This window comes from Vollenhovia emeryi, unplaced genomic scaffold (genome assembly GCF_000949405.1).
Source record: "Vollenhovia emeryi isolate VEMERY1.0 unplaced genomic scaffold, V.emery_V1.0 DF939123.1, whole genome shotgun sequence".
Classification (NCBI taxonomy): domain Eukaryota; kingdom Metazoa; phylum Arthropoda; class Insecta; order Hymenoptera; family Formicidae; genus Vollenhovia; species Vollenhovia emeryi.
Window position 1 is genome coordinate 3,773,327 of NW_011967243.1, and position 27,743 is coordinate 3,801,069.

Consider the following 27,743-nt stretch of genomic DNA (forward strand, 5'->3'; position numbering starts at 1 on the left):
AGAGCAAGTGCGTGAGGGTGGCATTTGTAAAGGCAACGTGTAGCAAGATGGGCTGTGCCATGTCAGCGGAAGAGCGAGCCGCTCTGGCTCGCAGCAAGCAGATCGAGAAGAATCTCAAGGAGGACGGTATCCAGGCGGCCAAGGACATCAAGCTCCTGCTGCTCGGTACGTCGCGTCGCTCTTTACTCGTCTATTCGCCCCCGCGTCTCGAGATCTGCGATATGCGCGCCCGTTAAAATTTTACAACGAGAAGTCGTAGGCGGAACCAGCAGATCCCCGAGCTATTTTCGAGCTTGGGAAATTAAAAGGAAAGGAAGACAGCTAACATTCGAAATTCTTGCCCACAATTCTATTCGGCGTATAGAACGTGCGCTTGATGTAATTTGATTTCCATTTATACTTTTGACAATGAAGTAAGAGACAAGTCGCGATAATTATGAATATTCCAACGTATCAAATCTTTCTTTTTTTGCAGAGCTTTGTTACTGAAATGAAATTTACGTTTACTGTAAAAATTACGTTATCGCACATTACGCGAAAACAGGTCAGGCAGATGAGATAAACAAGTGTAGCCGGCTGTTTGATTTGGATCTGGTGACTTGTATATTCAACATAAGTGCCGCGTAGTGGCCGCCGGTATCGAAACGCCCGCCGCAAGAGGCGGAGGGGGGTGTGAAACACCCCAGTTGCGAGTTCGGCCGGGACACAATTCAGGGTGTAACGAGCGAAAGAAGCAACCATTGCGATATCGATCTGCCGCAAATTTATCGAAGCGTGTCGCCCACCTCGGTTGTCGCGCTGCTCGCCTAAAGCCCGATATTGTCACGTCAAGTCAGCGGGAATCGGCAACGTGAAGAAGTAACGAAACATGACTAATGCAGTTGGGAAAGTAGTTGGAGAGAGCCGCGCAAGGGGACTTAGCTCCGCGAGTTTTGAAACACGAGGAAGGATAACTTCTCGTCGAATCGCATAAATATTGTCGCGAAATTATCCGTCGGCAACTCGGTCGCATGCAACTCGGCGACCGACCGCGATTATATATCGACGACACCGAAGTACCTACACCCCGCCGCTTCCCTCCCGCGTTAGATATTTCATGAGCTATGGATCTATGATTGGTGAGGAGTTGCGCATTGTACGCGCTCTCTCTCCCTCTCTCTCTTCTTTATTGATTTACCTAACTTTGTAAATGCGTGCCAAATTACAGGCTAATTATGTCAAAGTTCTTCGTCGCGTGCGAGAATCATCGGAGATCGCAATTCCGCGATTACCTCTTGACGTAACGCCGGAAATTGACTCGCGATGTTCCCCGATGAAGGTCCGTGGTTGAGAAAAAACAAGTTTTCGTCCAATTAAATCAGAAAGAGAGGGAGAGAGAGAGACCGAGCGCATCGATTAATAGCGAATTCGGTTGCTTGCACTAGTGCGCACTGAGTGCACTAAAGGCCAATGTCCCACGATGCTAGAACTTGGTCCGAGTTCTTGGATTGAGAAATTTGTAACCAATCAATTCGTAGCTTTTACGGAAAAGCGGCAATTTTATTGCCTATACGTTTCTCGGACCAAGGACGTGGACCAAGTTCTAGTGTCGTGGACATTGGACTTAAGGCTTGTTTATAGTCAATATTCTTATGTTCAACTTCGTCCTAAATACATGTTCCAAGAGCATTTAGTCAAAGAATGATGCACATATTATTTTGCCGATTAAAAAGTATCTCAAGAGATATTTAAGGCTATCCTTAAATATAAGAATTGGCTGTGAACAAGCCTCAAATGTGCACTCGGTGCGAGCAACCGAATTCGCTATTAGATTCGCGACTAATCTGAGGTGTTCTCCTCCAACAACAAGTTCAACCCGGTTTAAAGGAACTGAAGGCGACTCGAGGGCTCGCGGATAGTGCGCCGGCCTTTTAAATCGACCGGCGTGCCGGAAATTGGACGCGACGTAAAGCCGGAAGAACGGCGCAACAAGCGTGTTCCTCCTTATTGCGGAAGGGTAATGCCCGATCGCTCATCCGACGTCAGTTCTTTCAGCGCGCGCCGGAACGCTTCGAGGCGCATAATTGCCGGCGTCGACATCAGATATCATCTGACGTCGGCGTGTCATCGGTGACGTCAACGCGCTGGGACGCGGCCCGAGATGACGGGGCGGGCGATACCGCGCGTCTCCCCCGTCCGCGATATCGCGATCGCCGCCGCGCCGGTCGACTCTTCGATACGAGCCGACCGAAATGACGCGCGCGGGACACCGCGAGTGACACGTGGAATCTCGCGCTGCCAAAAATATCCTCCCAACCGAAATAGACCGCTGGAGACGGAGCTGGAGAACGACAAATCAGATAACGGGGGATTTTTTTTCCTCCTCTCTTTTTCGTCCGGTATATATGTATATGCGTTCGGGATATCTGTCGGGGGGAGGGGACGGGGGGGGGGCTGTGACGGAGGACGTCGGGTGATCTGATATTTGCCAGGACGCATACTGTTGCCACGTGTCGGCGTCCCTCGGGCCATGAAATTTTCAGTCGACAGGGAAAGTCTATCGTCGGACTTCTTCTTTTTTTTTTCCAAGCCAGCGGCGGCCACGGGGATAATTTGGGAACGTAGGTTTCCAACGGCACTTTATATTCGTTCGTTCGTTTGTGCCGCGCGTATCAGGGACATATTTATTTCTGGAATTCCACCAGAAACGGAGCTGCCTAATGACTTTTCTTTTAGACGAGAGAGAGAGAGAGAGAGAGAAAAAAAAGTGTCCCGACGCAACTCGATGGGGGAAGACGCGCGGGAGTTACTGTATTTATAACGAGCCTTCGTTTTTTTTCCCCTCCCCGAGAAAGGATGTCGTGAATAATTGTGGAGGCTACAGTGCGCGCGCATTTCAAATATTAGAACGTCAATGGGACGAGTCGTTCGTTCCATTGACGTGCTGAGGTCGGAACGCGATCGGCATCGCGCGGGCTCTCCCCCGATTATTAAGCGATGCATTAACGCGAATGAATCACATTGCCCGGCGAGTTCCTGCGGGGGAAGCGTTGCGTAACGCGCGACGATTACGTATACCGCAGGTAAATAGGCGCAAGAACCCGAGATTCATTCACGATCGCCGCCGCCCGTTTACGAATCTATTATTACGCGATGAAATTCTGCGGCGTTTCGCCGCGTTGTCCTCGCGTCGGCGCCGATGAGGAGCAAACGCCACACGCAGCGTTTAATTGCATCCCCGTCGGATCTTAATTGTGTCCCGCGGACATTACCGCGCTACTTTTGCGCCCCTTGCGATTCCGAGTCTTAATGAAAAATCCTTCGCCGGCCTCGCGCTATAATTAGAGGCAAAATCAGCGCGGGGGTGGCGTAAAATGCGCCGGCGGTATTGTCTCCGTTTATCTGTCAGCGTCGCTAATTGCACGTTTTCAATTTACCTTCTCGCCTCTTCTCGCTTTTCCGCCTCGCGACCGGGATATAACCCGTGTCTAAGAAAGTCGCGCGTCTCGACGTCGTCTTCGGGTCTGCGCCTCCCCGCATCCCTTTTCAATATTCTACGCCGAGTGTATCGATTGTATTATAATTCGTATTAATATTCCGCAGGAGCAAAGTCGCGTTTCCCACAGTTAACGTTTCGTCGTTTAATTACGCGAGTCTCCCCGCTCGTCGCAGACGCCTGTCAGTTTCAACGCGGTTCGCCCGCCGAGGGGTTCGCGGTGCCGTGGCGTCCGAAAAATCGCGCAGAATCAACGCATTCTGCGTTAACCCGGAGCGGCGACGCGCGGGCGTCGTGGAAGATACGCGTTCTCTCGCGAAATATGGGTCCTGTTTATTGGTGTAACCGGTGACGTCACTCCGCCGGCGGCGGAACGTGCGTGCGTATGTACGTGCGCAAATTGGCCGCGTGTATTTTCATCCGATTAATGGTGCCTCGGCTGCGAAATACGAACGCACGTACGCGTGTTTCAAGGCGACGGACGCAGGGCGGCACCGCGTGGCGTTAAATGTCAGCGGCTGAGATCGCCTCCTTTGTCGCGGTTCTTGCGCGGCGGTGTCGGGGCGTTAAAAGTGCGTGAAAAGCCAAGTGGGAGGATCGACACTTCCTCGCTTTTCACGCACTTTTGACGCACTTTTTATTTTAAATGAAAGCCGAGACTTGGGTTCGATTTCGGCAGCGACATCGAGATAAGAAGCTTGTCCGGCTAAAGCTCCCTTTCTCCCGTGGTCAATTCAGGCAGAAAAGTTGCGCAACGGGCAACGAATTGGACAAACAACAGCGAGAACGCACTTTTTATTTTAAATGAAAACCGAGCCTTAGGTTCTATTTCGGCAGCGACATCGAGATAAGAAACTTGTCCGGCGAGAGCTTCCTTTGTCCCGTGGTCAATTCAAGTAGAAAAATTGCGCAACGAATTGAACAAATAGCGAGAAGAATGTAAAATCGCGAGAAAGCTCCTAACTTTTTTCGCATGCGTGAAAAGCGGAGTTCGACATTTCCTCGCTTTTCACGCGCATGCGAAAAAGGTGAGGAGCTTCCTCGCGATTTTACATTCTTCTCGCTGTTATTTTGTTCAATCTGTTGCCCGTTGCGCAATTTTTCTACTTGAATTGAGCAGGAAAGGAGGGGGAGGATTAGCTGGACAATTTTCTTATCTCGATGTCGCTGCTTAAATTGACCCTAAGGCCCGGTTTTTCATTTTCTGGTCAACTGTCAACCAGAAGTTAGTCGACTCTTCATCTTCTTCTGTGTTATTATCTAAGAAGAGACGGAGAGTCGACTGATCCCCTCTGGCTAACAGTTAATCAGAAAATGAAAAATCGGACCCGAGCCCTCAACGCAGCAGTTAATTGCAGAAAATTTACGGAAAAATAGAAAAAAGTACGTGTTTTTCTACCTCTAATTAATTTTTACTGCATCGAATATACCGAGAGGCTTCAATTCGCATAGACTGTTCATTTTGGGAGAATGGAAAAGTTTTGCAAATACAGTTTAGCATACTTTAAAAACAGCATCGATTGTGCATTGTGAGTGCGTGCACGGATGTAAAATGGAGCAAAATGGCAAAGGGCACGGTGTGTTTGCGCGCGTGAAACCGGCGGCCGAAATGTTAGAAGGGCAGCGTAATAAAATACAATTTATTGCAGCCCTGTAAATTATAACGACGGTGAAGTGTTTTTCCGTGCGCGCTAAACGCGTTGCATTCAATATTTAATTACATTACAATTAATATTTCATTTTTCGACCCGACGTTACAGCGTGTACGTATACAATTACGTAGAATTTGCTGTGATTTACGATGCAAATCGAAAAGAACAAAGTTTCAGAATAAAATAAAATATCCTCTCTTTTTTTCCAAATATATCCTCCGAATTCACCCGAGACAAAGGGACACAACAGAGAAATATCTTACACCTGTTAAAGAATCAGATCCTTTTATGATTGAATATACCACTGAAGTTGTTGCCACAATAATTAGCCGACGTAACAAACGAATAAAATTCGTCGAATGAAACTTTTCTCCGTAATATCAACTTGATAAAAAATCTATATGAAGTTGAAATGAAATATAATTCTAATGTATTTACGCGGACTCGCGGAGTCTCCGCGATTTCATATTCTTTGTGTTCATAAAATCTAGCGCATTAATTTTCCACGAATATTCCTGAGCGCGCGGTCGATTCCATGCTAAACCGACGGGTAGCGTCAATGAAGTGCAAACAGTTTCCTGTTTCCCGCCGCTCTGTGCGGGCACTTAAATTTATCTAAATTATCTCCGTCCCACATTTATCGCGGCTCGCGACGGATAAAGCCGCCCTCGCAACCTGCGGGCCTTCCCGCAGAATAGAATAGGTGAATGAAAACGCGAGCGAGGCCGCAGCTGCCGGGAAGCAAGTGCTTATACCGAGGCGCGTTTACTGGGCCGGACTCGAAGATAAACCGATCACTCGCAGCTCGGTATTTCGCCGGGGTATCTCGAACGCGGTGGCGAAACGGCGGCTGGCAGGTGCCAAGTTTTACCGCGGCGCCATAGTAAACGCGAGATCTGGCTCTAAATCATACCAAAACGGCACAACAAACCGGCGTATGAATAATAAGCGCTCCCGGAAGTACCGCGGTGCAGCGCAGCGCAGCGCAGCGCGGATGATGGAATCTGGCTGGAGTTACGAAAGTTAACGCGGAATCTAATAGGAGTTTCCCGGGGAGCCTCCCCGGCTTATCTAAAGTAAATAGAGCGCTCGGGTACATCCTGTCCTATCGGGACACGTAGCGCCTACTGTTTTACCGGAGCGATCGCGAGAGCGACTTTATCGCGGATAAATGAGTACCGGAGTAAAATGGAGTTCAGAGGCTGCGGTGGGCGAGGCACGATTTCGGCACCAGAGCCCGGGACAAATTTGCGACTCGTCCGGGCACCATCCGGTGTTTTACCTCGGCGCGAGCGCGACGAGGATCATCGTCGGCGTCTCGAGATGTACTCCTTTTTTCCCCTCCAGGTCGCCGTTTATAGGCCGGCTCTTACTCGAGATCTCGCGCGTGTATTCAGTTGATACTAAACGGCTCTAGCCGTCGAGTAGCTATTATAGACGGCTACTCGCGCCGAGAGTGCTCTTAAAAAATGGGAGAGCGGAGGCTTGCGGTAAGCAGGAAAAGCGAGTTCCGTCGACGAGTATCCGGTCGCGTAAAGCGGCCGTGTTTCGTGATAACCGGCGACTCTCCGCTTTAACCACGCGTACGTCGATCCGATTTTAGTGATGCGAGATTATTTTTCTCTCGGGGGAAACAATTTAACAGCAGAAGCGTCCGTTGACTCACTGAATATACAAATTAACATGCACGACGATTGATTTCACCGGGCAAATTTTAATAGTATTTTTCGGCGAACTGTTAATTGACAGAGAGATTAGTTGTCCCTTTCCAATCTTTGATACAAGATAAGAGGTAATTCTGGAGTCGCGTCAATAAATTCCTGAAATTAAACCAGGATAACGAGTGGCTTGTCGTTTTCCTTTGTCCAACGCGCGCCAGAGTTCATCTTGCGACGTAATTCGGCGATACGCAATCGCGAGAAGACCGATTGCTCTCAATTATTAATGCCTCTCCTCTGTTTTTCAGGAGCGGGCGAGTCCGGCAAGAGTACGATCGTGAAACAAATGAAGTAAGTATAATCGTCTTAGCGCTTCGCGCTACACCCGCTAATTTATCGCTCGAACGAGGGGGAGGGCGGGGAGGATTCTATTATTGAAGCGCGCGAGATTACAGCCACACGTGTTGTTTGTTCCCCGACACGTATCGGCCGATAACAGTTAAATTAAAATCCGCGTTAATTATGCAACAGTTTCCAATTTTGGTTTCCGTCGCGGCGGAATTTTCGGAACGGAGCGAGCTTACTCCGACGATCGCGAGAGACGAGGTTCTAGGGTTTACCGAGGGGGAGACCGCTGAGGGCATTGTAGTTTTACAGATTTGCGACATTACTGGGCATTACTAGGCATTTTTTTGGCATTAGTCTGGCCATTATAAAGAGAAAACGAGGGGGAAACCGCTGACCAAAATCTTGTACACCAATGCCCACTGGGCATTACTTTATCTTATTATCTTATTTTATCTCATTTATCTTGTCTTATCTCTATAATGCCTCAGCAAGGCCTGATGCCCAAAAAATGCCTAGTAATGCCCAGTAATGCCGCAAATCTGTACACCACAGTGCCCTAAGCGGTTTCTCGAGACAAAATAAAATAAAATAAGATATTCAAACCCTGGCTGAGGTGATATTTCTTCGCAATAAATTTAGAATAAAATATTCAGACACTAACACCCTGTCACGGCTCTTAGTCCTTTATTCCTTCACATTTCTGTTTATCACATTTGAGCCGTACACATTTTATTAATAGGATAAAATAAGATAAGACAAAGTAATGCCCACTGGGCATTAGTGGGCATTGGCGTACAAGATTTTGGCCAGCGGTTTCCCCCTCGGGGTTCACGTGGAGAGATACGATGAAATATTGCGTTTACACGGAAATCTGCTCGGTTGCATGGTTCCACGCAGTCATGCCACGAGGATGATTCATCCGGCTCGCGCGTGTACGTGCGTAATTAGGCGAATTTCGCGCTACCGACTCGTTACCCGAGAATTGAACGGCTCTTCCACCGGAAAATGAGACGGCACGAAGAATGCGACGGGAACGGGTCGTGGATACAATGGTAACAATGCGGCGTCCGTAAAGCTCGCGTCCTTTGATGTTTCGCGACGTCGCGGAAATGCTAATTTGTGGACACTCATCAGTCTGCAGGCTGATCGCGAGAAATACCTATTTTCCCACGTTCCTCTTCCGATTCCCGAACGGACCGTCGGATTTTTGTACTTTTCGAAGCTCGCCTTCCCAATTGACTTAATCCTCGCGGAATTCCATCCTGCGAGCCTGTGCCTTTCGTTCTTGCTTAACTTGTGACCTTTTGTATCCAGTTAGAATCTTTACGCCCTCATAAATTGTAATTACCCACGTCTTTTAATTTTATTTACCATAAAAATGTATATCTGTTTTTTAAAGATATACAAAATAAAAATGTACACGTGGGATAAAAATATGCAGGATTTTTGTCTTACCTTCTACTATTGTTAATAGTAATTTAATTTCAGTTCTCTTTAGTTTTTTTGCTACTTTTAGGGTGAGTTTTTTAAGAACAATCAAACTCCCGATTTAATAAACTGTTAATTTTTACGAGAGGTTTATTCCGTCCAAGAACGCAGCTGCTTGAACGTGAATGACATGGCTTAATTGCTGGTCGGAAGTGAGTCAGATCTCTAATTAGGTACAATTCGGTTTGCATATTAAAAGTTAAATGACTTGAATGATAACGCACACGCTTATTCACTCGGGAATCAAATTGCTTGAGAGGTTTCATTATAATGCAGGTATACTTTTCGCCCGCAATTCTGCCACTTTGTCAAATCGCGATGACAGTCCTAATTCAATCGAACGGATTTGAAATGCTCTTGAATCGAAGGATTTCATTGAAAGTGAAAAAAATACGTAAAAGACTGCAGGCTGAAGAAGAGAGGACGAAGCTGCTAGACAGAAAGATCGCACGAAGGCTGTCGTCGCGTATCGACTTGACGCATACACACACGAATTGTACCTGTTGTACGCGATTCAAGTGTCGTCGAAAAGGCGCGATCTTTCAATTAAGCAAATCTCACGTCGCGTTTGTGTACGAAACGATCCTCTTTACGCCGCGCTCCGCGCAATTTCCTGAATTATCACCGTCGGCGCCTTGAAAGTAAGCGGAACGCCGGATAATAGCGCGTGCCCATCTCTCGCGTGTGCGAATAATAGATTAATCTTTTCGCGTCCGTGCATCGGCATTATTTCGAGGCAAACTGTTGCCTCGCCTCGGCGAGATCGATACTCGCAATGTTACGATACGCTCGCCGCGTATCCGAGGGCAGCAGCTGTTCCGTGATACGGGCTCGTCCGAGATGTTAGGCACCGAGTTCTCTCCCTCCCCCTCTCCTCCCTCTCTCTCTTTCTCGCCCTCTCCCTCTGTCGCCTAGATTAGCATATTCCCTCTGTGGGGCGAGTCTCTCTCTCTTCCTGTGACCTGCGCCATGAATGGGCCCTGTTCAAGAGGTCCCACGAACAAAGTTACCGCTGTGCGTGCTCTCCCGACGGAAGGGAAGCTGTCAGTCGCGCGACTAGAGGCGCTCCTCGTATCTCGGTAGCGATATTCCCTTCCTCCCCGTACTTTTGCGCTCTATCTTCAAAGCCAATTAGATTCCTTCCATTTTTGGTTGTTGTAAAGCCGGTGTCGAGCGGAACGTATCGGGTGAAGGCCTGCGTCCACGATATTAGAACTCGGTCCAAGTTTCGTGCAGCCAGTCAACCTGCAGCTTTTGTGAAACAGCTGCAAGTTGATTGGCTGCAGATTTCTCGAAACTGGAGCTTGGGCCAAATTCTAGCATCGTGGACGCGGGCCTTAAGAGCGCCACGATTCCGCGATGTTACTGCGCCTTTACGGCGGTACGTCTTGTTAAAATTACATCGGGGGGGAAAAAGGGAAAAAGGACGGGTTACTCTAAAGCGTGTCGCGTTATTCGGCGATGCACGGACGCCCGGCGGAAAACTCGTAGATTCGTAATGTTCCCGAAACAGGAGCCTTCGCGTACAACCGCGTCTCCTGTACGCCGGGCTGCATAATTTATTGGGCCGCGCATAATGCAACGGGACAGTCGGTACTCGAGATACGAGCGTAGCCTGATTTCACGCACACTCTTACGCCCCCGGTTTTTTTCCTCCTCTCGCGTGCGAGCGGCCATAAATCCAGCGGTGTGTGCGTGCGTAACATAGCCGCTCTCCGTGCCGCCGTCGTTAATATCGTTACTCTCGAAACAGCGGACGCCGCCGCGCTGTTTCTGTATCATTTATTAACGTAATGGACAGCGCGATATTCCTTGCCGGGATTAATACGCCGTTAAATGTTGTCACGGCGATAGGAATTGCGTTAGAAAAAAATATCGTTCCGCAAATTGCAATTAATACACGTTAATTAAAGCGGCCGGACCGCGCGCCCGTCTCACCGTTACGTCTGGGAATGAAAGCCGCGGGGACACGTGACGCGACCAACCCTTTCGCGACCGAGTTGTTTTAATTTCGTTTCGACACAATGCGTTTTTCCGCGATGAGATGCGCGCCAAATCGCCGAGTCTTCTTGAAAGAAGTGAGCGTAACTTACACGTCCCAGCGGTCGCGAAAGGGTTAAAGCTACTCTACCAAAGTTCCTCGAACGTCTATAAAGAGTGCGACGTCGCGTGTACGGCGAGAGAAAGTTAATTAGCGCTGGAACGCAAGTTTTTAATTAATTTTTACAAAGCCTTCGGCGCTTCTCTCGAACACGTACAGTCCTATATGTGTTAATGCCTGGACCTCAGTTTTACTAGGATTCACATTTCCTATCTATACATGGATGTGTTTCAGGCTGCCCGGAAAAAGGTGGAAAAAACAGTCTCGATCGTGTAATATCCAATTATATCTCACGAGATCCAATTCTAAAAATCACCAGAGCCTCAGAGACTTGACACCTTCCTTGAATGTTCGAGACTAACTATTGAGATAGCGAATTCGATCGCTTGCACTAGTGCGCACCGAGTGCACATCAAGGCCTGTTTATAGTCAATTTTTATATTTAACTTTGCCTTAAACATATGTTCGAAGAGTATTTTGCAAAAAAATGATCCGTATGGATGCTGTACAGATCATTTTACTGGCTGCGAAATATTTCAAGAGATATTTAAGACGATTCTTAAACATAAAAATTGACTGTAAACAAGCGTGCTCTCAGTGCGCGCTGGTGCAAGCAACCGAATTCGCTATAACTAAATCTGCAATTAAATGTCCTAAGAGAACATAGTTAGATCCCAATGGACGATAACATTGAATATTCAATAAAAGTGTCAGATCTCTGAAGATCTGCTGATTTTAGAATTGGATATAATGAGATATTTTAGTATTTTCTCCCCGAGTGTAGTTAACACAGCTTCTATAGAAGTCTGCGGTAGTACATGCATACAGGCTGAAACTCAGTCATTTGTAGATGAGAAAAATGATGGTAAAAATTGCAGGTCCAGGCGTTAACGAATATACACGCGAGTATATGCGTATACGCATTCCAAATCCAAGCGCGTTACTTTTGCGACGACGCATAACGTGTCATTTGGCGTAGGCACTTTTTACACGCTGTGCAGTTTAAAATCGCGACACGTGACTCGTTATACGTCACTTTAAACGCCCGGAAACGTGCAAAACGATGTGTATCAAGTCACACGTCGCGCGTTTAAGCGCATAAAAATAACACACTCGGGTGTGCGGGTGAATTTACGCCTTTGTTTTTCGCTCTCCCGAAAATCACATCCAGAATATTTTCGCGAGCGATTATATATAGATAAGTATACTTAACCCGCTGGTACGGACATAGATCTATTCCGCGTAATGCTACACCGTGTTTTCGCTTGTATACATAGCATCGCCGACTCTATAATTCACCTGTGTTGACTCCGAAACATTGTTACGACGTGCATGGGCACTCGTGTAAGTCACGGAGCTGCATGTAGCGCGCATTGCAATTCATATATGCGTTTACACAGGGCGCCCCTACGTGGCATATATTAATTCGAGCCGTTGCGCACGTGACACGCGTATATTACAGCGCGCCTGCAAACTCCTCGCGAGGAGAGTCGGAGGCACTTAGAATCAAGTGGGACATCCCACACGCGTCTGTTCACTCGGATCGTATCGGATGGACGCGAGTGTCGACGTTTTACCCTTCTCGCGTGCATTTCAGAAAGTCCCTCCTGTGTCAGGCGCAGCCGCTTGCCTCCTCTTCCTCCTCCGCGGGAGGGGCTTTTCTTTTCTTTTTTTCTTTTACGCAAACGCCTCCAACTAATCACCCCTGTTGGAGGCGTTTGCGTAAAAGAACTAATTTGCGATTAACAACTAATCACCCCTGTCGTAACAATTACGGCGAGGAGACGCATCCCGGCCACAGACTTCTTTTTACTACTAGACTGCTACCTTCGAGCTGAAAAGTGAGGCAAGAGTGTCGACGTTACCCTCCCCGCGCACATTTTAGAAAGTCGCTCCTGTCTCAGGCGCAGCCCCTCGTCTCCTCCTCCGCGGGGGGTTTTTTTTTTACGCAAACGCCTCCAACTAATCACCCTTGTCCTAATAATTACGGCGAGGAGACGCGTCCCGGTCACAGACTTCTTTTTACTACTAGACTGCTACCTTGATCGAGCTGAAAAGTATCGCTTTATGTACCTAACAAGACGTGGAACTTCTGCCTCACTTATTCAGCTCGAAAGTAGCAGTCTAGTACACGGAGAGAATTTTCTCTTGAAATTTCGCCTGAAAATCTTGGGACAACATGGCATTTTGAACAACTCCATGCGAGTTTTTTTTTTAAATGTTACCGTACGTTTTGCTAGCGAAATGTTACTACGCGGAGAGAATTTTCCCTTAGAAATTATCCTGAAAATCGTGCAATCGTAGGATAACATGGCGTTTTGAAGAACTTTACGAGAGGTTTCTGATATTTTACCATACATGTTAGTAAGAGGGAAAATTCTCGCCGTGTAATATACACAAGTCTGTGATCCCGGTGCGTTTGATGTCTCGCATCGCGGAGGACACGTGCTAACGCGTGTGCGATTCTGCTTTCAGAATTATCCACGAGAGCGGCTTCACGCCGGAAGACTTCAAGCAGTACAGGCCCGTCGTATACAGTAACACGATACAATCTCTAGTCGCTATTCTCAGAGCAATGCCTAATCTCGGCATCAGCTTTTCAACCAACGAGCGAGAGGTAATGTGCAACTTCTGTCTACCCGAACGCCCCGGAATGTGGGGGCTCGTTGTCGGCGAGATTCCGCCGAACTATAAATTTCGAATGTATAACACGCGCGACGGCCGCACGCACATCTTGGTGGTCACTTCAAAATAACTCCCGGGGGTAATTTCCGGTGACGTTTGACGCACATCTGCGTTCCATCGGACGCATCGCGTTTCGCTTTCGCAGTTCGATCGCGTCCACGCATTAAGCCGGAAACGCGCGTAGAAACTTGAGACTTAAGAATTTCAGCCAATCGAAATTTTTTTTCAGCATTGCCCGAGTTTCAAAATGGCTGCTCACGTTCTTGACTCTCGGTGGTCATTTTCCTCAAGTCTTAAATTCACCGCTCAAAGGTTTTTTCGCGCGTTCGGGCCTCCAAGGCCTGTGTCCACGATGGACTTGGACCAAGTTCACGATGCTAGAACTTGGTCCAAGTCCATCGTGGACACAGGCCTTGCACTAGTGCGCACTGAGTGCACACTAAGGCTTGTTTATAGTCAGTTCTTATATTTAACTTTGTCTTAAATTACATGTTCAAAGAGTATTTAATCAAAAAATGATTCGTGTAAACGTTGTACAGACCATTTTTCCGTCTAAGAAATATTGTAAGAGGTATTTAATATGATCTTTAAATATAAGAATTGACCGGAAACAAGGCTTAGTGCGCACTAGTGCAACCAACCGAATTCGCTATTAGCAAGACGTGCCTTTCCAATTTTCTTAAGTTCGCGAATCTTTTGTTTTCGACCGCCCGGGAACAGGATGGTCGCTCGCGTGCAGAAGGTTCGTCAATAATTTACCTTTTTATTTCCGGAATGTAATTTATTAACGCGCGCGACACCTTTATGCCCGCTCATCCATACCCGGGGTATATCCGCGCGCGTATCGCTCGTTTAATTTCAATGAAATGTCAACTGCAAAATTATGGAAACGGTTCCGTAACACGCGTATCAGTCGCATAGATCTCATGTGTTATTTAAATGTTGTGTATCGACCATTTTAACTCGCGCGGCATGACGTGACATCCAGAATGTGCTTTACTACATGCCGACGGTTATCTAATGAATGAAGCATTCAACGGCGAATCGTAACGTGCTGCCTGGTTGATTAGCCGTCTAAAGCGCGTAAGGCGGCCCCGACTCGCCGGATGCCGCGTGTCCCAAGATCGTGCACGAATAATTGTCGATTATCTTCCCTCGACACGTATCTAGAACTCTTTGCATGTGCGCGCGGATTAGGAAATTATTTAATTATTGTGTACGGTCTTATTCATTAATGTCTGGACCTGCACCTTTTACCACCATTTTTTTCTCATCCACAAATCACTGAGTTTCAGGCTGTATGTGTGTACTACCCATAGACATAATATATCTAGACGAAGGGTTTGCCTTTATTTCACTCTCTTGTTCACATGCGAACGAGAGAGAACGAAATAGCACAAAACAGAGTTTGTCCTTTTCTACGTGAACCTCTGCCCCCACTGCTCAATCCTCAGTCTAGCTATATTATGTCTATGGTACTGCCATAGACTTCTACTATATAGTAGCTGTGTTAACTATAGCCTGAAACTCATCGATGTATAGATGGGAATAAAAATCATGCAAATGTGAATCCTAGTGACACTGCACCCACAGAAAAAATTTCCGGATCCAATGCTGTTACACTTAAATGTATCATAAAATAGGATCGCTGTAGCGCCAATCATATTTATTATAAAGTAATATTTTTATCTTAAATGAAAAATTCTAAAATGTAGAATAAAATAATAGTATTATATGTATCGTCTTTTGTCGAATATCGCGGTGCCAACTTCGTGCGTTGTACGATGGAATTTATTCTAAACGCAAGAATATATAAAGTCGCTTTTGTCTCAATATAGTAAGTCAATCTTTTTTTAATTCGATAGAGGAGAATAAGAATTATTGATTTTACTTTGATATTGTCTTATTTTTATACTAAATGAGGTTGCGACAAATATAAATGCGTCAAGAATATTTTTTGTCTCGGTAACAGAAATCCTTTTTGAGGATGTGAGGTCCAGGCATTAATGAATAAGACTGCACCTCGGACAAATTGCGAAAATCATATTTAAAATGCAGCTAACATCAATTATGCAAATAATATTGATCTTACGTCAGAAATTAAGTTGACGCCTGTGCAGTTTGTGCCGCGGCGAAAAATTCGACTAATTATTCCTGTTAAGTAATTAGATTATCGGGAATACGCGAATGCGCGCAATGTTTGCTTAATGTTACACTGTTATTTGTAGTACGGAATTAACTGGCGTTCGGCGAAAACTGGGACGGAGCAAGCTCTGTGATTCTTGTAAGGATTTACATGTTTCCCGTGCTTGCAGACGGACGCAAAAATGGTGTTCGACGTAATACAAAGAATGGAAGACACGGAACCCTTTAGCGAAGAACTGCTGGCGGCTATGAAGAGGCTGTGGTCCGATAATGGAGTGCAGGAGTGCTTTGGCAGGAGCAACGAGTATCAGTTGAACGACTCCGCGAAATAGTAAGTGCCGATTATTCCTCCAACGATTTAAATCCCAAAACTTTCTCGCGTCGTAAGCAACAATACAACTTGTTTGTATTCTCGAAATATAATCAATTCCGCTGCAAAACTGCCAGTCGGGATATTGGTAAATTTTACATATAAAATTAATACTAAATTACATATATATATAATTATAATTTATATTTTAATTGTAATTATATATTTCTAAGGAAGGAAATGCTTGGGCCGGTATCCCCTTACACACAGAAAAATAACTACCTGCAAGTAAAGATTATTTGTTCCAAGTATTTGATAAGTTTATATATCCGCAAATCTATCATAATGTCGTCGCAAGTGTTATATTTCCTCAAAATATATTCTGGTTCTTAGTAAGTCTAGTATTTCAAACAAGAATACATAGAATTATTTGAAGCAAAACAATTTTGTTTCTTCTGATTTTATTAAAAGAAGCATACGGAATTCTTCAATAAGTTTTATAATTTTCTTCAAAGAAGAATAAATTCTTTCTTTGAGTATAAGATGGCAAGCTTTTCCAAGACTAGTAACAAGTATATCTTAAAACTATTATTAAGAAAATATTCTTTGTTAAAGCAAACTATTACTTAAACGGAATAAAATAAACCGAGTAATTACTTTTCTTGACTGTACAATAATATTTTTCTGTGTGTAAGACGATATTGAGATAAGAATCGACTATATAAACTACCGGCCTTAGAAATTTGTTTAACTGTATTGTAACCGAATTATTTCGTTACATATGGACAGTTTTTTTTTTTATGAACGAGAATCACGCGCGCTAATGCGCGAAATTTGGACCCGGTGATTCTTGCCGCGGCCTGCGGTCGCGCGTCACGGGGAAGGTATTCGGGGGTTGAATTTCACTCTTGAGAATTCGCGTGCTCGGAAGGGCGGAGAGCAGTAGGAGCGAACCTCATCCTGAACGTGAGACTTGCCGTCCCTCCTCTCCCTCCCGGTGCGTTTCGCAGGCATATTTCCGCGCTGCCCCCTTCGCTGGATATTGATTTTGTAGTAGCGCTTGTATATCTCGGTGTAGTGCCGTTTTCCAATACTTTCATCAGTTATCTCCGCTAAGCATACGGCTGTTTTTTTATTACAGGATGCTTTGAGCGCGCGTAATAATGATTGCGGATCTATTCCTCGTGATAAAGTCGAATCACGACACTCGGCGAGCCGATCGCAAATAACGCGGTTAAAAAAAGAACGGGTCCGCTCTTCCAACATTATCCGCAATTATTTTCGCAACAACACGACTCCTCTACGTTTTCACTTCCACGACAGCGAGACTACAGGCGTTGGAAATTATTTCCACGAGTTAAAGAATCAACGCGCCCGTCAGACTGAATAGACAGCCTCCACGTTTTAACTTTGTCCAAGTTTTCTGCTCGTCTTTGACTTTCACCCGTTCTCGTGAGCCAACGCAAAATAATTTCGCACGAGCTCCACCCGCCCCTTGCACGGGGGGGCGAGAGAAATCAAAGTGCCTGTGCAAACAAGTTGGCCGCGAAGGATTTAATCGCGCGCAATTTCGCCGGGGGTGGCACGTATGGCCACGTCGCCGCCGTGCGGTCACCGTTGCGAGGTCCTGTCGCTGGTGATTAGCGGCAGGACCCGATCGCGGCATGCACGATCCGTCTACACGCAATACGAGAGGCGACGGTCTCTCTTTCTCAACCGCCGCGGACACACGCCGTTTTCTGGCGCCGTTCTTGGCTTTAATAAACCGCACTGCGGTCTCGCACCGGGTTGCACGATATATCGCTTATAGCACACTTATTGCACACGCAACTACGCTCTCTCTCTCTCTCCTCTCTCGCTCGCTCGCGCGCGCGCGCCATTGCTTAATATATAATTCACCGAGGAGACCCTACCGCCCTTAATAATTGTGTGCAGCGAAAGTCGACGCCTGTTTGATGAAAACGACGATATTCGCAACCGCAGTCGCGAGAAATGCAAAACACGGCTTCACTTTCCGACCATTGGTATCAATTATTTGCGCTCGAAAATATATTTGCGATAGCACAAAAGATTGTGCCTCAACTACCCACCGTATCTATATATAGATCACAAATGACCGTGCTGGTATTAATAGTTGAAATTTATACAAATAGACTAGCGCCGCTTGGCATTTTAAGGCGAAACAGTGCCACGACCGTGTCGTTAATTCTGGAAACCTCGTGTCGAGGGGAATTAGAAGAGAAATGGCCGGAGAAGAAATTTTTCCCTTCGCTTGCTGCGAATGTCGAGATTTCCGCGAAATATTGACGCAACGTCTCTATCCAGCGAATTCTGTGAAATTTTTGATTTTTCTCTTTCCCCTTGTACAAGTGCCACTTATATCACCTGCCCGTCCGATTCCCGGAATGCTCGTGTTCCACTAAAAGAGAAAAGGAAGAAAAGAGAAACGAAAAATAATTCGGTTACGTAAAATTTAATTGAGAGAATTCGCCCGGTTTGCAATTTGCTTATAATTCCTGAGAATATTCCGCTTCTTCGATATTCCACCTGGCGAGGGGGACAACTCAATCGCGGTTGAGTTCAAAGACTCATCAAGAGCGAAGATGTAGGTCCTTTGAAACCCGAAAAATAAACATTCCGAGGAAAGAGGGACGAGATTTTCTTGAATAACCCTCGGGAACTCTCTCCGCGGTATATAGGGAAACTGCCGCGGGAATTTCGTTTCGCGAGGCAGGCCGGAAGAGGGTAACGCGAATTTCCCGAGGACGAAGCCGCGAAGGGGCGAGCGCCGGGGGAGATGCGACAGGTTTGCCCGAACACGGGGTCGCGAAAGGGAGGGATAGGGGAGGGGGATGATGATACGACGGGAAGGGAGGGGTAGCTCCGATAGTCCGAAATGTTACGAGAAATGCGCGCCAAGTCTTTCTCTCTCCTTCTCCCTCCCTCCCTCCCTCTCTCTCTCTCTCTCTCTCCCTCCCTTCCTCTTCTTTTCTCTTTACCGTCTTCTTCGGGGATTCTCTTCCTCTCCCTCATGCGCACCTCGTCATTATTGATCGCAGATGACGTCACGCCACGCCCGTGTCACGTGGCATACGACCAAGATGGCCGATCGGGTTCCGGCGAAACTACCACCTTCTCTCCTATTTTCTGCCCGGTTTATTCACGTCTATCTATCCCTGCGTGCCTGCTCTTTCCCTCCCGCTGGAAAAATCTAAGCTCCTTCTTTCCCCGGGGAGATATTACCAGGACTCGCTCGCTCGTCTCGGCTTTGGCGTGTCCTGAATCGCCGAATCCTTCATGGCGGCCTGATTCCCCCGTGCTTCGATCTTTGCTTCCATTTCCTGCGCATTCTCTCTTTCTCTCTTTCTCCCCCCCCCCTCTCTCTCTCTCTCGTGCAGTTTCTCTCTCGTTCCCACGTATTCTGGACCCTTTCGTTCCATCTTCCATTCGCTCATTGTTTTACTATTACTTTCCTCTTTCTCTTTCTCTCCTCCTAGTCAGAAATTCATCAGTCCTCTTCATCATCTGCTTCCGATTACTCCCCTTTCTCATCTCGTTCCTTTTTTCTCATTACGGAAGCCAGAAGGAATCTCGCAACCCTCATCTCGCAACCCCTAAACGCCGCAAGCGGAGGCCTGGAAAGATGGCGCTGCGCGCTTTTACCTAACCTTTTACCTTCCCCCTTTCGCTTCTTGAAAAATGTTCGGTGATTCTAATTACCGGTACGAGGAACCGTCGATTCTCTCTCTCTTTTTTTTTAGCAATTATCTAAAATTGCATCGAATCGGCTTCGCTCGACGACGATTCGCTTTGGAATAAAGCAATAGTCGTTATTCGTAGCGTCAACTGTAATGCTATCATTGCTAAATGCTTATCATTCAACACATATTCATCCTCTGTCATTCAATATTTAACACTCGCATTCAACATTTCGTATTCAACACGAAAAGTATAGTCGTTAAGCCGCCAATGAAATTTATCTAACGCGTAATTTGCGATAAGAATTAGGATTCAAATGGTTTCATAAATTTCGCTCTCGTCGTTCGCTTGAACATCGCCGGTAGCTCCGGCAAGTGGCACCGTGTTCTGAAACGCTATCACGGGGAGAAAAATAATTAGAGTCGCGAGTGTATCGTCGACGGTGTACTGGCTCTCTCGATCGGCGAGAGACTTCCGACGCGTTTGCGGAAGCGTTTCCTCGCGGCGGGGCCAGTTCGCACGGCAGTTCACGAAGACCTGATTAGAGTTACGCCGTTTATTATATCCGCTCGCTTCCAGCTACTTGTTGCGAGCCGCGTTCTAGCTCCCACCTCGCGTACGCTCTCGCCGCTCAGGAATCGTGTCTGAGACTCGTTGTATAAACAGATGTTAATTTCCAAATTAATTCTAGACCACTTTCGCCCAGGCTGAATCCTCCGGTGGTCTAATGATAACATTCCCGTGCGAATTTTGTACGATACTTTCCCCAGCTCCGTAAACAGCGCGCCGATTTTTCTCGGTCTTGAAACACGGGCTCTTTGTTGGAGCAGTAAATCCACACGCTCAAGTCGACTTAACTTTTGATGCTAACAAGCGTCCTTTTTATGCAAATTTATTGTTAACCAATCGGTAGCAGTCGGTCAGCGGCTTGTTGTCCTTACAATTTAACGGAGACCGAAGGTGAAAACGCTTAGACGCGAAAGAACCGTGTTTGGACGTGGATAAATCGGGGTTAATTAAAAAAGATGTTATTTCGTTTCTTTAAGGAATGTAACAAGTTGAAACAAATTCTTCTTCTTCCTCCTCGCGTATTAGGCTTAAAGCCTGTTCTATCCAGTTCTCGTTCTGGTACTTTGAGCATTTGGTTTTACTTCATCTTCGGTAGGCTGCTAACCTTGCCGAAGGAAACCTATCTGGAGGTTTAAAGGGATACGTGTGGCAAGATACTCTCGGTGGTTGCCACTTCCCTTCGGGAGATTCCGAAAAAAAAAAAACCAGCGGCGTCCGTGGATTTCAACTCGGATCTCTTTTCGTTTATTTACTAAGCAGCGCACATTTCTCAGCGTCACATTTGCCACCCAGACAACAAATTGTACGAAATAATTAATTTACAATGGTATTATTGAAAGACCCTTGGTATCAAAATGTGCAAATATACTGAGTCACAATTCTGCAGCGCCCTTTACAAATCCGTTGTTCTTTACAGCTTCCTGGACGACTTGGATCGATTAGGAGCGAGGGAATACCAGCCAACGGAACAGGATATTCTCAGGACCCGAGTGAAAACGACGGGAATCGTGGAAGTCCATTTTTCATTCAAAAACCTCAACTTCAAGTGAGTCGGGCTTTTATTTTCGGTTGCACAGTGATGGACAGAGTGCGACACTTTTTGTTGGAACGAGTTTAGAAACGTGCATTTAGATTGAGGGTTTCGAAGCCCTCCTCCTTGAGAAATTTTCCTCTCGATGGCCATTCCGGTGCCGTTCCGAGCGTTTCCGGTTTCTATTTCTCGAGTTCCTGAACTCACTTGAGAAAAAGTGTCGCGACCATTCTGTCCGTCACTGTACAGTCGCACAAGAGTCCGCACGAGACGGTTCGAAGTGGACGGATAGATGATACTTCGTAGCAAATTCGCGGCTTCAATTAGGATCGTTCCGCGCGTGACGGTATCAATCGTTCTCGCCTCATTTATGCCGACTCATTTGTGTAATCTCGCGGCGTCCTGGAGATGCGAGGCGGCCACCTCGTTATGAATGGTCGGCGCGTGAGTCATTACCGTGATAATTCGAGCGTTTGCTTGGAACGTAGCCGAGCGATGAGTCGTGTATAGCGCGGCCGATACTTCTTTCATTGCCGTTTGTCGGGCAGGGTCGGAAATTAGCGTCGTTAGTGGTTGAAACGCGTGTCGAGATAATTATGGCCGCGTTAAATCAACCGTGCTGGCCTCTCAGCGGTATCAAGTGCCGATTGAGATCTAATTACGCATCGAGACAGAGCCGCGTAAAGCCCGCCCGCGATCGCAGACGTTTCATTCATCGAGATTATTCTCTAATAACGTCCCGACGTTACGCACCGGGAAAATGACAAGTGAAATAAAGAGTCGGGGAATAAAACGGCGAAATCGAGCCATTTTTATCCCTGCGTTCTGTTTTTTTCTAGATTATTCGACGTGGGTGGTCAGAGGAGCGAGCGTAAGAAATGGATACATTGCTTCGAGGATGTGACTGCAATTATCTTCTGCGTGGCAATGTCCGAGTACGATCAGGTTTTGCACGAGGACGAGACGACGGTAAATACCAGTTGCCGGTTTATCCCTCTCGACGTCCCACTCACCGTACGAATTCTAAACACGATCGTGAATTTTCTGACTTAAATCTCTTCATGATTTTCAAGTAATACGTTTTACAAAAGATATCTTTATATAAAAAGTACTTTTATAAACGTAATATTTGCAACTAATAAGATTATCCTTAATTGTCACCAGCAGTAATTAACAACGCCAGTGTTTTCTTGACCATATCTGGCGTTTTTAATAGTACAGAAAATTTATTGCGAAAAATGTTACCTCAGCCGGAGTTTGAACCTGGACTTCCTTACATTCTAGCAGTCCAGGTTCAAGCCCTGGCTGAGGTAACATTTTTCGCAATAAATTTTCTGTACTATTAAAAATGCCAGACATGGTCAAGGAAACACTGACGTTGTAATATTTTTATTTCGAGAAACAATGTCTCGTCGTAGCTCTAACACGTCGCGTTTTTTCAATGTACGAGACATGGCAGAGATCAAACGGTCCCTCTTTTCATCGGGTTGGACTGTAAAACGCGCGTTCATGCGGTTGCATTAAGAATGCGGGATAATCGGCGCCGGGCACGGTTGACAGACGAGGTTGAACGTACGGCGTTGCTATCCGTCAGAAGAGTATCACGTCCAAATTAGGAATGCGACGGGGGAGTACACGTAACTGACGCCCCGAGGAATCAAGGGTTCAATTGCCGGGGTCGCTGCACGTGGGAAGGTTCCGTTGAACTCGCCTGCTCGCGTGCGGTAGTGACACACGCGTGTCGTCGTCCTACCGCCGCGTTAATTGCCATTTACGGTGCACGTCTCGTGACCCGGTATCGCCGGTCCATCGCAGCCTGTGCGGATTATGCGCGGCGGCAAGTGAAACCACGTCCGTCATTGACGAGGATCGCTTTAAATACAATATCACGTTTGGAGAGCGAGTCCTACCAGTCACGGACTTGAATCACTCGGACGCTATTTATACCGACGTCATTATTACATAAGCGTGACCCCCCCGATTAGCTTCTCCGCGATCTAATCGATTTAATTATCGTGTTTCGCGGAAAGAGACAATGACGGGGGCGTCAGGTCCGCGGGAGCTGCATCCGCGAATGTGAACGAGCGAGATTGTAATGTCGTGCCTTTGACGTTTTACAGAACCGAATGCAGGAGAGTTTAAAGCTGTTCGACTCGATCTGCAACAACAAGTGGTTTACCGACACCTCGATTATCCTCTTCCTGAACAAGAAGGATCTCTTCGAGGAGAAGATCCGCAAGTCTCCTCTTACAATCTGTTTTCCCGAATACGCTGGTAAATTTTATTATAATACGCGCTATTGCCTATCTCACGCTAAAGTAAGCTAACGAGACGCCGAATGCTCGCCGTAGGTGCGCAGGAGTACAGCGAAGCGGCTGCGTACATCCAGGCACAGTTCGAAGCGAAGAACAAGTCGACCACGAAGGAGATTTACTGCCACATGACCTGTGCCACCGACACGAACAACATTCAATTTGTGTTCGACGCAGTCACAGACGTCATTATCGCCAATAATCTGCGCGGCTGCGGTCTCTACTAGGCTAATTCTGTATTCTACGTTAAGCGCAAACGGAGGAGGAAAAACGTACCCATGACATGGCTGGCCGGACGATATTCTTCAATGAGTTCGTGGCTCGTCTCGGTTCCACTCCGACGCGAGAAAGAGAGAAAGAGCGAGAGAGAGAAAGAGAGAGAGAGAGAGAGAGAAAGACGACCCCTTTCGTTATCAGCGCTACACAGAAGCGTAGCGGAACATTTAGTTTGTCTTGTCTTATAACTGACGAATCTCCGAGAAACCGACGTCTTCAATCGTTCGTGACGTCGGTCGGAGAAACGGCACGCTCCTCGGCGAAGGCAGCGAGGAAGGAAGGATCGATTGCGCGAGGGAACGCGTGCTCCGCGACGAGACGGCGGGCCACCAATCGTTGGCTCCGACCCTCGGACCGGGGCAGAAAAGTCGTTTTCGCAGGAAAACGAGAACCGACGCGATCGAAGGCGGTTTCACGGGCGACGTCACGATCCTACGCGCCGGAGAAACGAGAGGGATTCTTAATTGTTCTTGTGCTTGTATCTCTGATCGTCGACGTGTTGGTGATGGAAACGCGAATCCTGTACAAAATTGAGAGGGTCGCGGACTCTCCTCGACCGAAGCTTGGGCTCTGTCGACGTTGGAGGACCGTCGTCGAGGGCTCTTTTCGTGATCTCCGGCTTCGTTCTCGTTTCGCTATAGAAACCGCTCGAGTATATTCCATGACCGCTCCACGTGGAGCAGGAGGAGAGCAAGTGTCACGCGTGCGCGCCACGCACGCGAGTCGAGACCTTTTCCCACGATTTTCGCACACAGATTTTACTAAGCGCACTCGGAGTTTCGGTTTATATATACACATATACACGTTCATATATTCTCTTACGTCTCTCCTTTTATCGAGGAACGAATTCGCACGCGATCGAACGTATCTCTCGGGGGGCGCCGACAGCGTTTTCCAGATTTGCATTTTGATAAGCGGAGAGCGGCTCAAGGGCAAGCGTGACAATTTTATAAGAGAGCAACGGCGTCGACATCGCGAAAAGCGTCTACCAAGCTCAGTTGATTACTTGTACGTAACGTAACGGTTTAGACCCTTCTACTTTTACTTTACGTCATTTCTATACGTCATGCAATTACCACGCAGTTAATACGACGACCCACGCACACGGGATATTCCTAGGCACGGGAAATTATAGTCACAAATGTCGATCCATACGCACATACACATAACGCACACGCATAAATTATTTGTCACGCTGGAGAAAACTTATTCCCTTCGTTAACGATCGTCGCAGAACTGTCATGTATAGTATACCTATCATCGTCGCGCACGTACACCAATTCCAAGTGTATACAGAACGTGTCGACCCTCGAAATCCTCGCGACTTTCCCAATCGTCCGTTTCGCTCCGCGAAATTTCCCCGACGGGAGCGTCCGGGGTAGACGGAGAGTCACGCGATTTCTACGCGCGGAAACGATCCGCGACATCCCGTTGTCGACGGGGGAGGGAAAAGAATTTTGCGAAACAGCGAGACTTCTTGCGAACGAGGATTATTGTCGACAAATTACTGGCAGTGATTCAAACATTTTCACGGTGGACGCACCGTGCGTTCGTAGCAGGGACACACGTACCTGCGTGTACACAATTTCTGGGACGTCCCGCGCGCACGCGTGAAGCGCACGCCTGCGGCGACTCGCGGGAGTCCTGAGAGTGTATTTTTCTAAGTGCTTCGTTTTTCTTCCTTTTCGTTTTCTTTTCCTACTGGGAGGGGGGTGGGTGGGTAGAGGGGGGCGTACCGACAATACTGGTGGTTAGGTTCAGTGCACGGAAAGAAAGGGTTGGGCGAGGACGGGGGAGGGTGGGGAGTGTACGAGAGCATTGCACACACATGGGACCTCACATTTAGGCGCGTGCACCAGCACGTGCGTAACCGTGTTCCGGTACAGGCAAAGTAAGAATCTCGTTGCGCACAATCGTACTGTACTCGACGCTATCTCGCATAAGTTATATTTTATTACACGGGGGACCGTTGGGGGAGATACCGGCAAGAAAGAGAAAGAGAGAAGAAGAAGAAGAAGAAGAAAACGAGCCACCGATGACGAGCATCGTTACGTTTCGATTACTCCGATTGCTACCTCGTCAGAAAGGGAGAGGACGAAAGGGCACGGGACGGGACGGGCGGAAGAATCAAATGCGGATCGAACAACGAGAAGTACGATCGCACGAGAGACCAGAGATGACGAGCCCGTCTTGTCGTCCGATCGGGACAATCAGGAGATCGGTGCGAGGGTCCTTCGAGGAGAGAGACGACGATAGGTTGCCCGACGAAAAGACGGGTGGCAAGGGCGAACATGTCGCGCGATACATCAAGGGCTGACGAACGCGATTTGAAGCGAATCGCTCGAAGATATCGGGCGCCGATACTCGGCGCTAGTCTGATACTTGGAGACGAACGCGCTCTCGAATGTTGGGACGGTGCTTGCGCGATACGAACGTTTGAGACGTTTCCGAGACAACTTGTAAACATCTTTTGGACCTCGTACAAGAGTTGAGATATTCCCTTCGGGAGTATCGAGCGTGGGCTATTCTGTGGGCCACCAACCGCTATGATTTATAACAGCCCCAGATACGAATACGACAAAATGCCGGTGACGCTGGAAACGAGTGTCGAGGGTAACGTGTTACTTGTTAGCGATCTTAAGTTCTTCGATCTTTTCAAGTGTCAGACGATGCTCGACGCTTCGAAGCGCGTACGAGTAGAGTTACGAGTAGTCGATGAGCGTCGAGGCGTCATCAGCGAGACGGGTGACGAGCTGATCGTGCGCCTTGTGACTTTAGCGATATAATATTTATACGGAAACCAAAGACGGAGAAATACGTATAAGAAGTCTCAAACGAAACGTACCAAATAGCGCGTGCCAATGCGCATGATTTAAACTTTTAGTCTAGCTACGTTAGGATATCGAGGGGTGGAAGGGGGACCGGTAAGCTGTGGCGCTTTCTGTTCCGAGAGAGCGATTGGACACGACCGGGATTGACGTTGTCGCGAGATACGGGGATTCGACCGATCGGTCTCCGGCGTTGGGGGATACGAGGATTAGCAACGTGAAATCACCAACTTTACCCGCTCTGACAGGTTTAGCTAGCGCGATTATTCGAAGATCAATTGCGCGGGCGGGACTTGGACACCGGTTCGTTCGGCGAGGCGCGATCGGTTGGGATGTGTCGGTCGAGTCCGGTTGCTCGCGCGCGATTTGACCGCAGTGCGGTTTTCCTTGAGCGCGGCGGGCGCGTGAAATCAGGAACGCGAGACAGGAAGCGAGGTCGAGCGTGAAAACTGGGAGATCGCCCGCCTCGCCCCTTCAACGCCGCTCGACTCGCCCATCCGCACTGATTCGACACGCAAACCCGAGATTTAGCGAAGGGATCGAACGACCCGCGGTGCAACGTGACTAAATCGAAATCATGCGCGAAGATGGTCGTTTCTCGGCTCTAGTCAATCTATCGAGGAGCTCGTCGACGACACGTCGGTGAAACCGTGTTACTGAGAATATATCTCGGGGGAGAGGGAGGGGGGGTTTACACGCGCAAATTTAATTAACGTAAAATGTTCATAGATATCAAGCGCGAGACGTTGGAGGATCGCAACGGGAGTACGCGACAACATATTTGTAAGTCTTACCGATTCACTTGCTAGTTAATCAATTCAGAAGCGATGTGAGCGACGACGTTTCTCTGTGTGGGATGGCGTGTTTCCTTGACGAGTGCTTGGACGGGAAACTCGGGCGAACCGGGAGGGCCGTACGCGAAAGAGAACGGCCGACGGAAACACAGAACGTTGAGGTCGAGACACTTGGCGGTCGTGAGGCTGCGGAAGACCGGCATCTTCCGGCAAGGTCGAGAGACGGATCTACGAAGCGAGTAACCCGTTCGACGTACTTGCCCACTGGCCTCGCATAATCGCGACGTGAGCGATCGACATCCGTGGAGACCGGGGGTAACCGAGATTAGAAATTAATCGGTCGGGGACGACGATCGCGAGAGCCGGTAGGCA

The 27,743-nt window shown here is 47.6% G+C and overlaps 1 protein-coding gene across 1 annotated transcript; it reads left to right on the forward strand.

Moving 5' to 3' along the window:
- On the forward strand, nucleotides 1-24,623 carry LOC105569773 (guanine nucleotide-binding protein G(o) subunit alpha). Its single transcript, XM_012026497.1, has 8 exons — nucleotides 1-165; nucleotides 7,094-7,136; nucleotides 13,198-13,339; nucleotides 15,723-15,883; nucleotides 21,048-21,176; nucleotides 22,001-22,130; nucleotides 23,282-23,435; nucleotides 23,513-24,623. Exons 1-8 carry the CDS (start codon nucleotides 48-50, stop codon nucleotides 23,698-23,700), a joined length of 1,065 nt encoding a protein of 354 aa, XP_011881887.1. The 5' UTR covers nucleotides 1-47; the 3' UTR covers nucleotides 23,701-24,623.
- Nucleotides 24,624-27,743: the final 3,120 nt, after the last annotated feature.

Bases quoted from the DNA above. Each gene is read 5' to 3' on its own strand.
- LOC105569773 (XM_012026497.1), top strand. From the start codon at position 48: ATGGGCTGTGCCATGTCAGCGGAAGAGCGAGCCGCTCTGGCTCGCAGC. The intron at 22,131-23,281 runs GTAAATACCAGT...GACGTTTTACAG, and splicing joins TGCACGAGGACGAGACGACG to AACCGAATGCAGGAGAGTTT. The intron at 23,436-23,512 runs GTAAATTTTATT...TGCTCGCCGTAG, and splicing joins CTGTTTTCCCGAATACGCTG to GTGCGCAGGAGTACAGCGAA.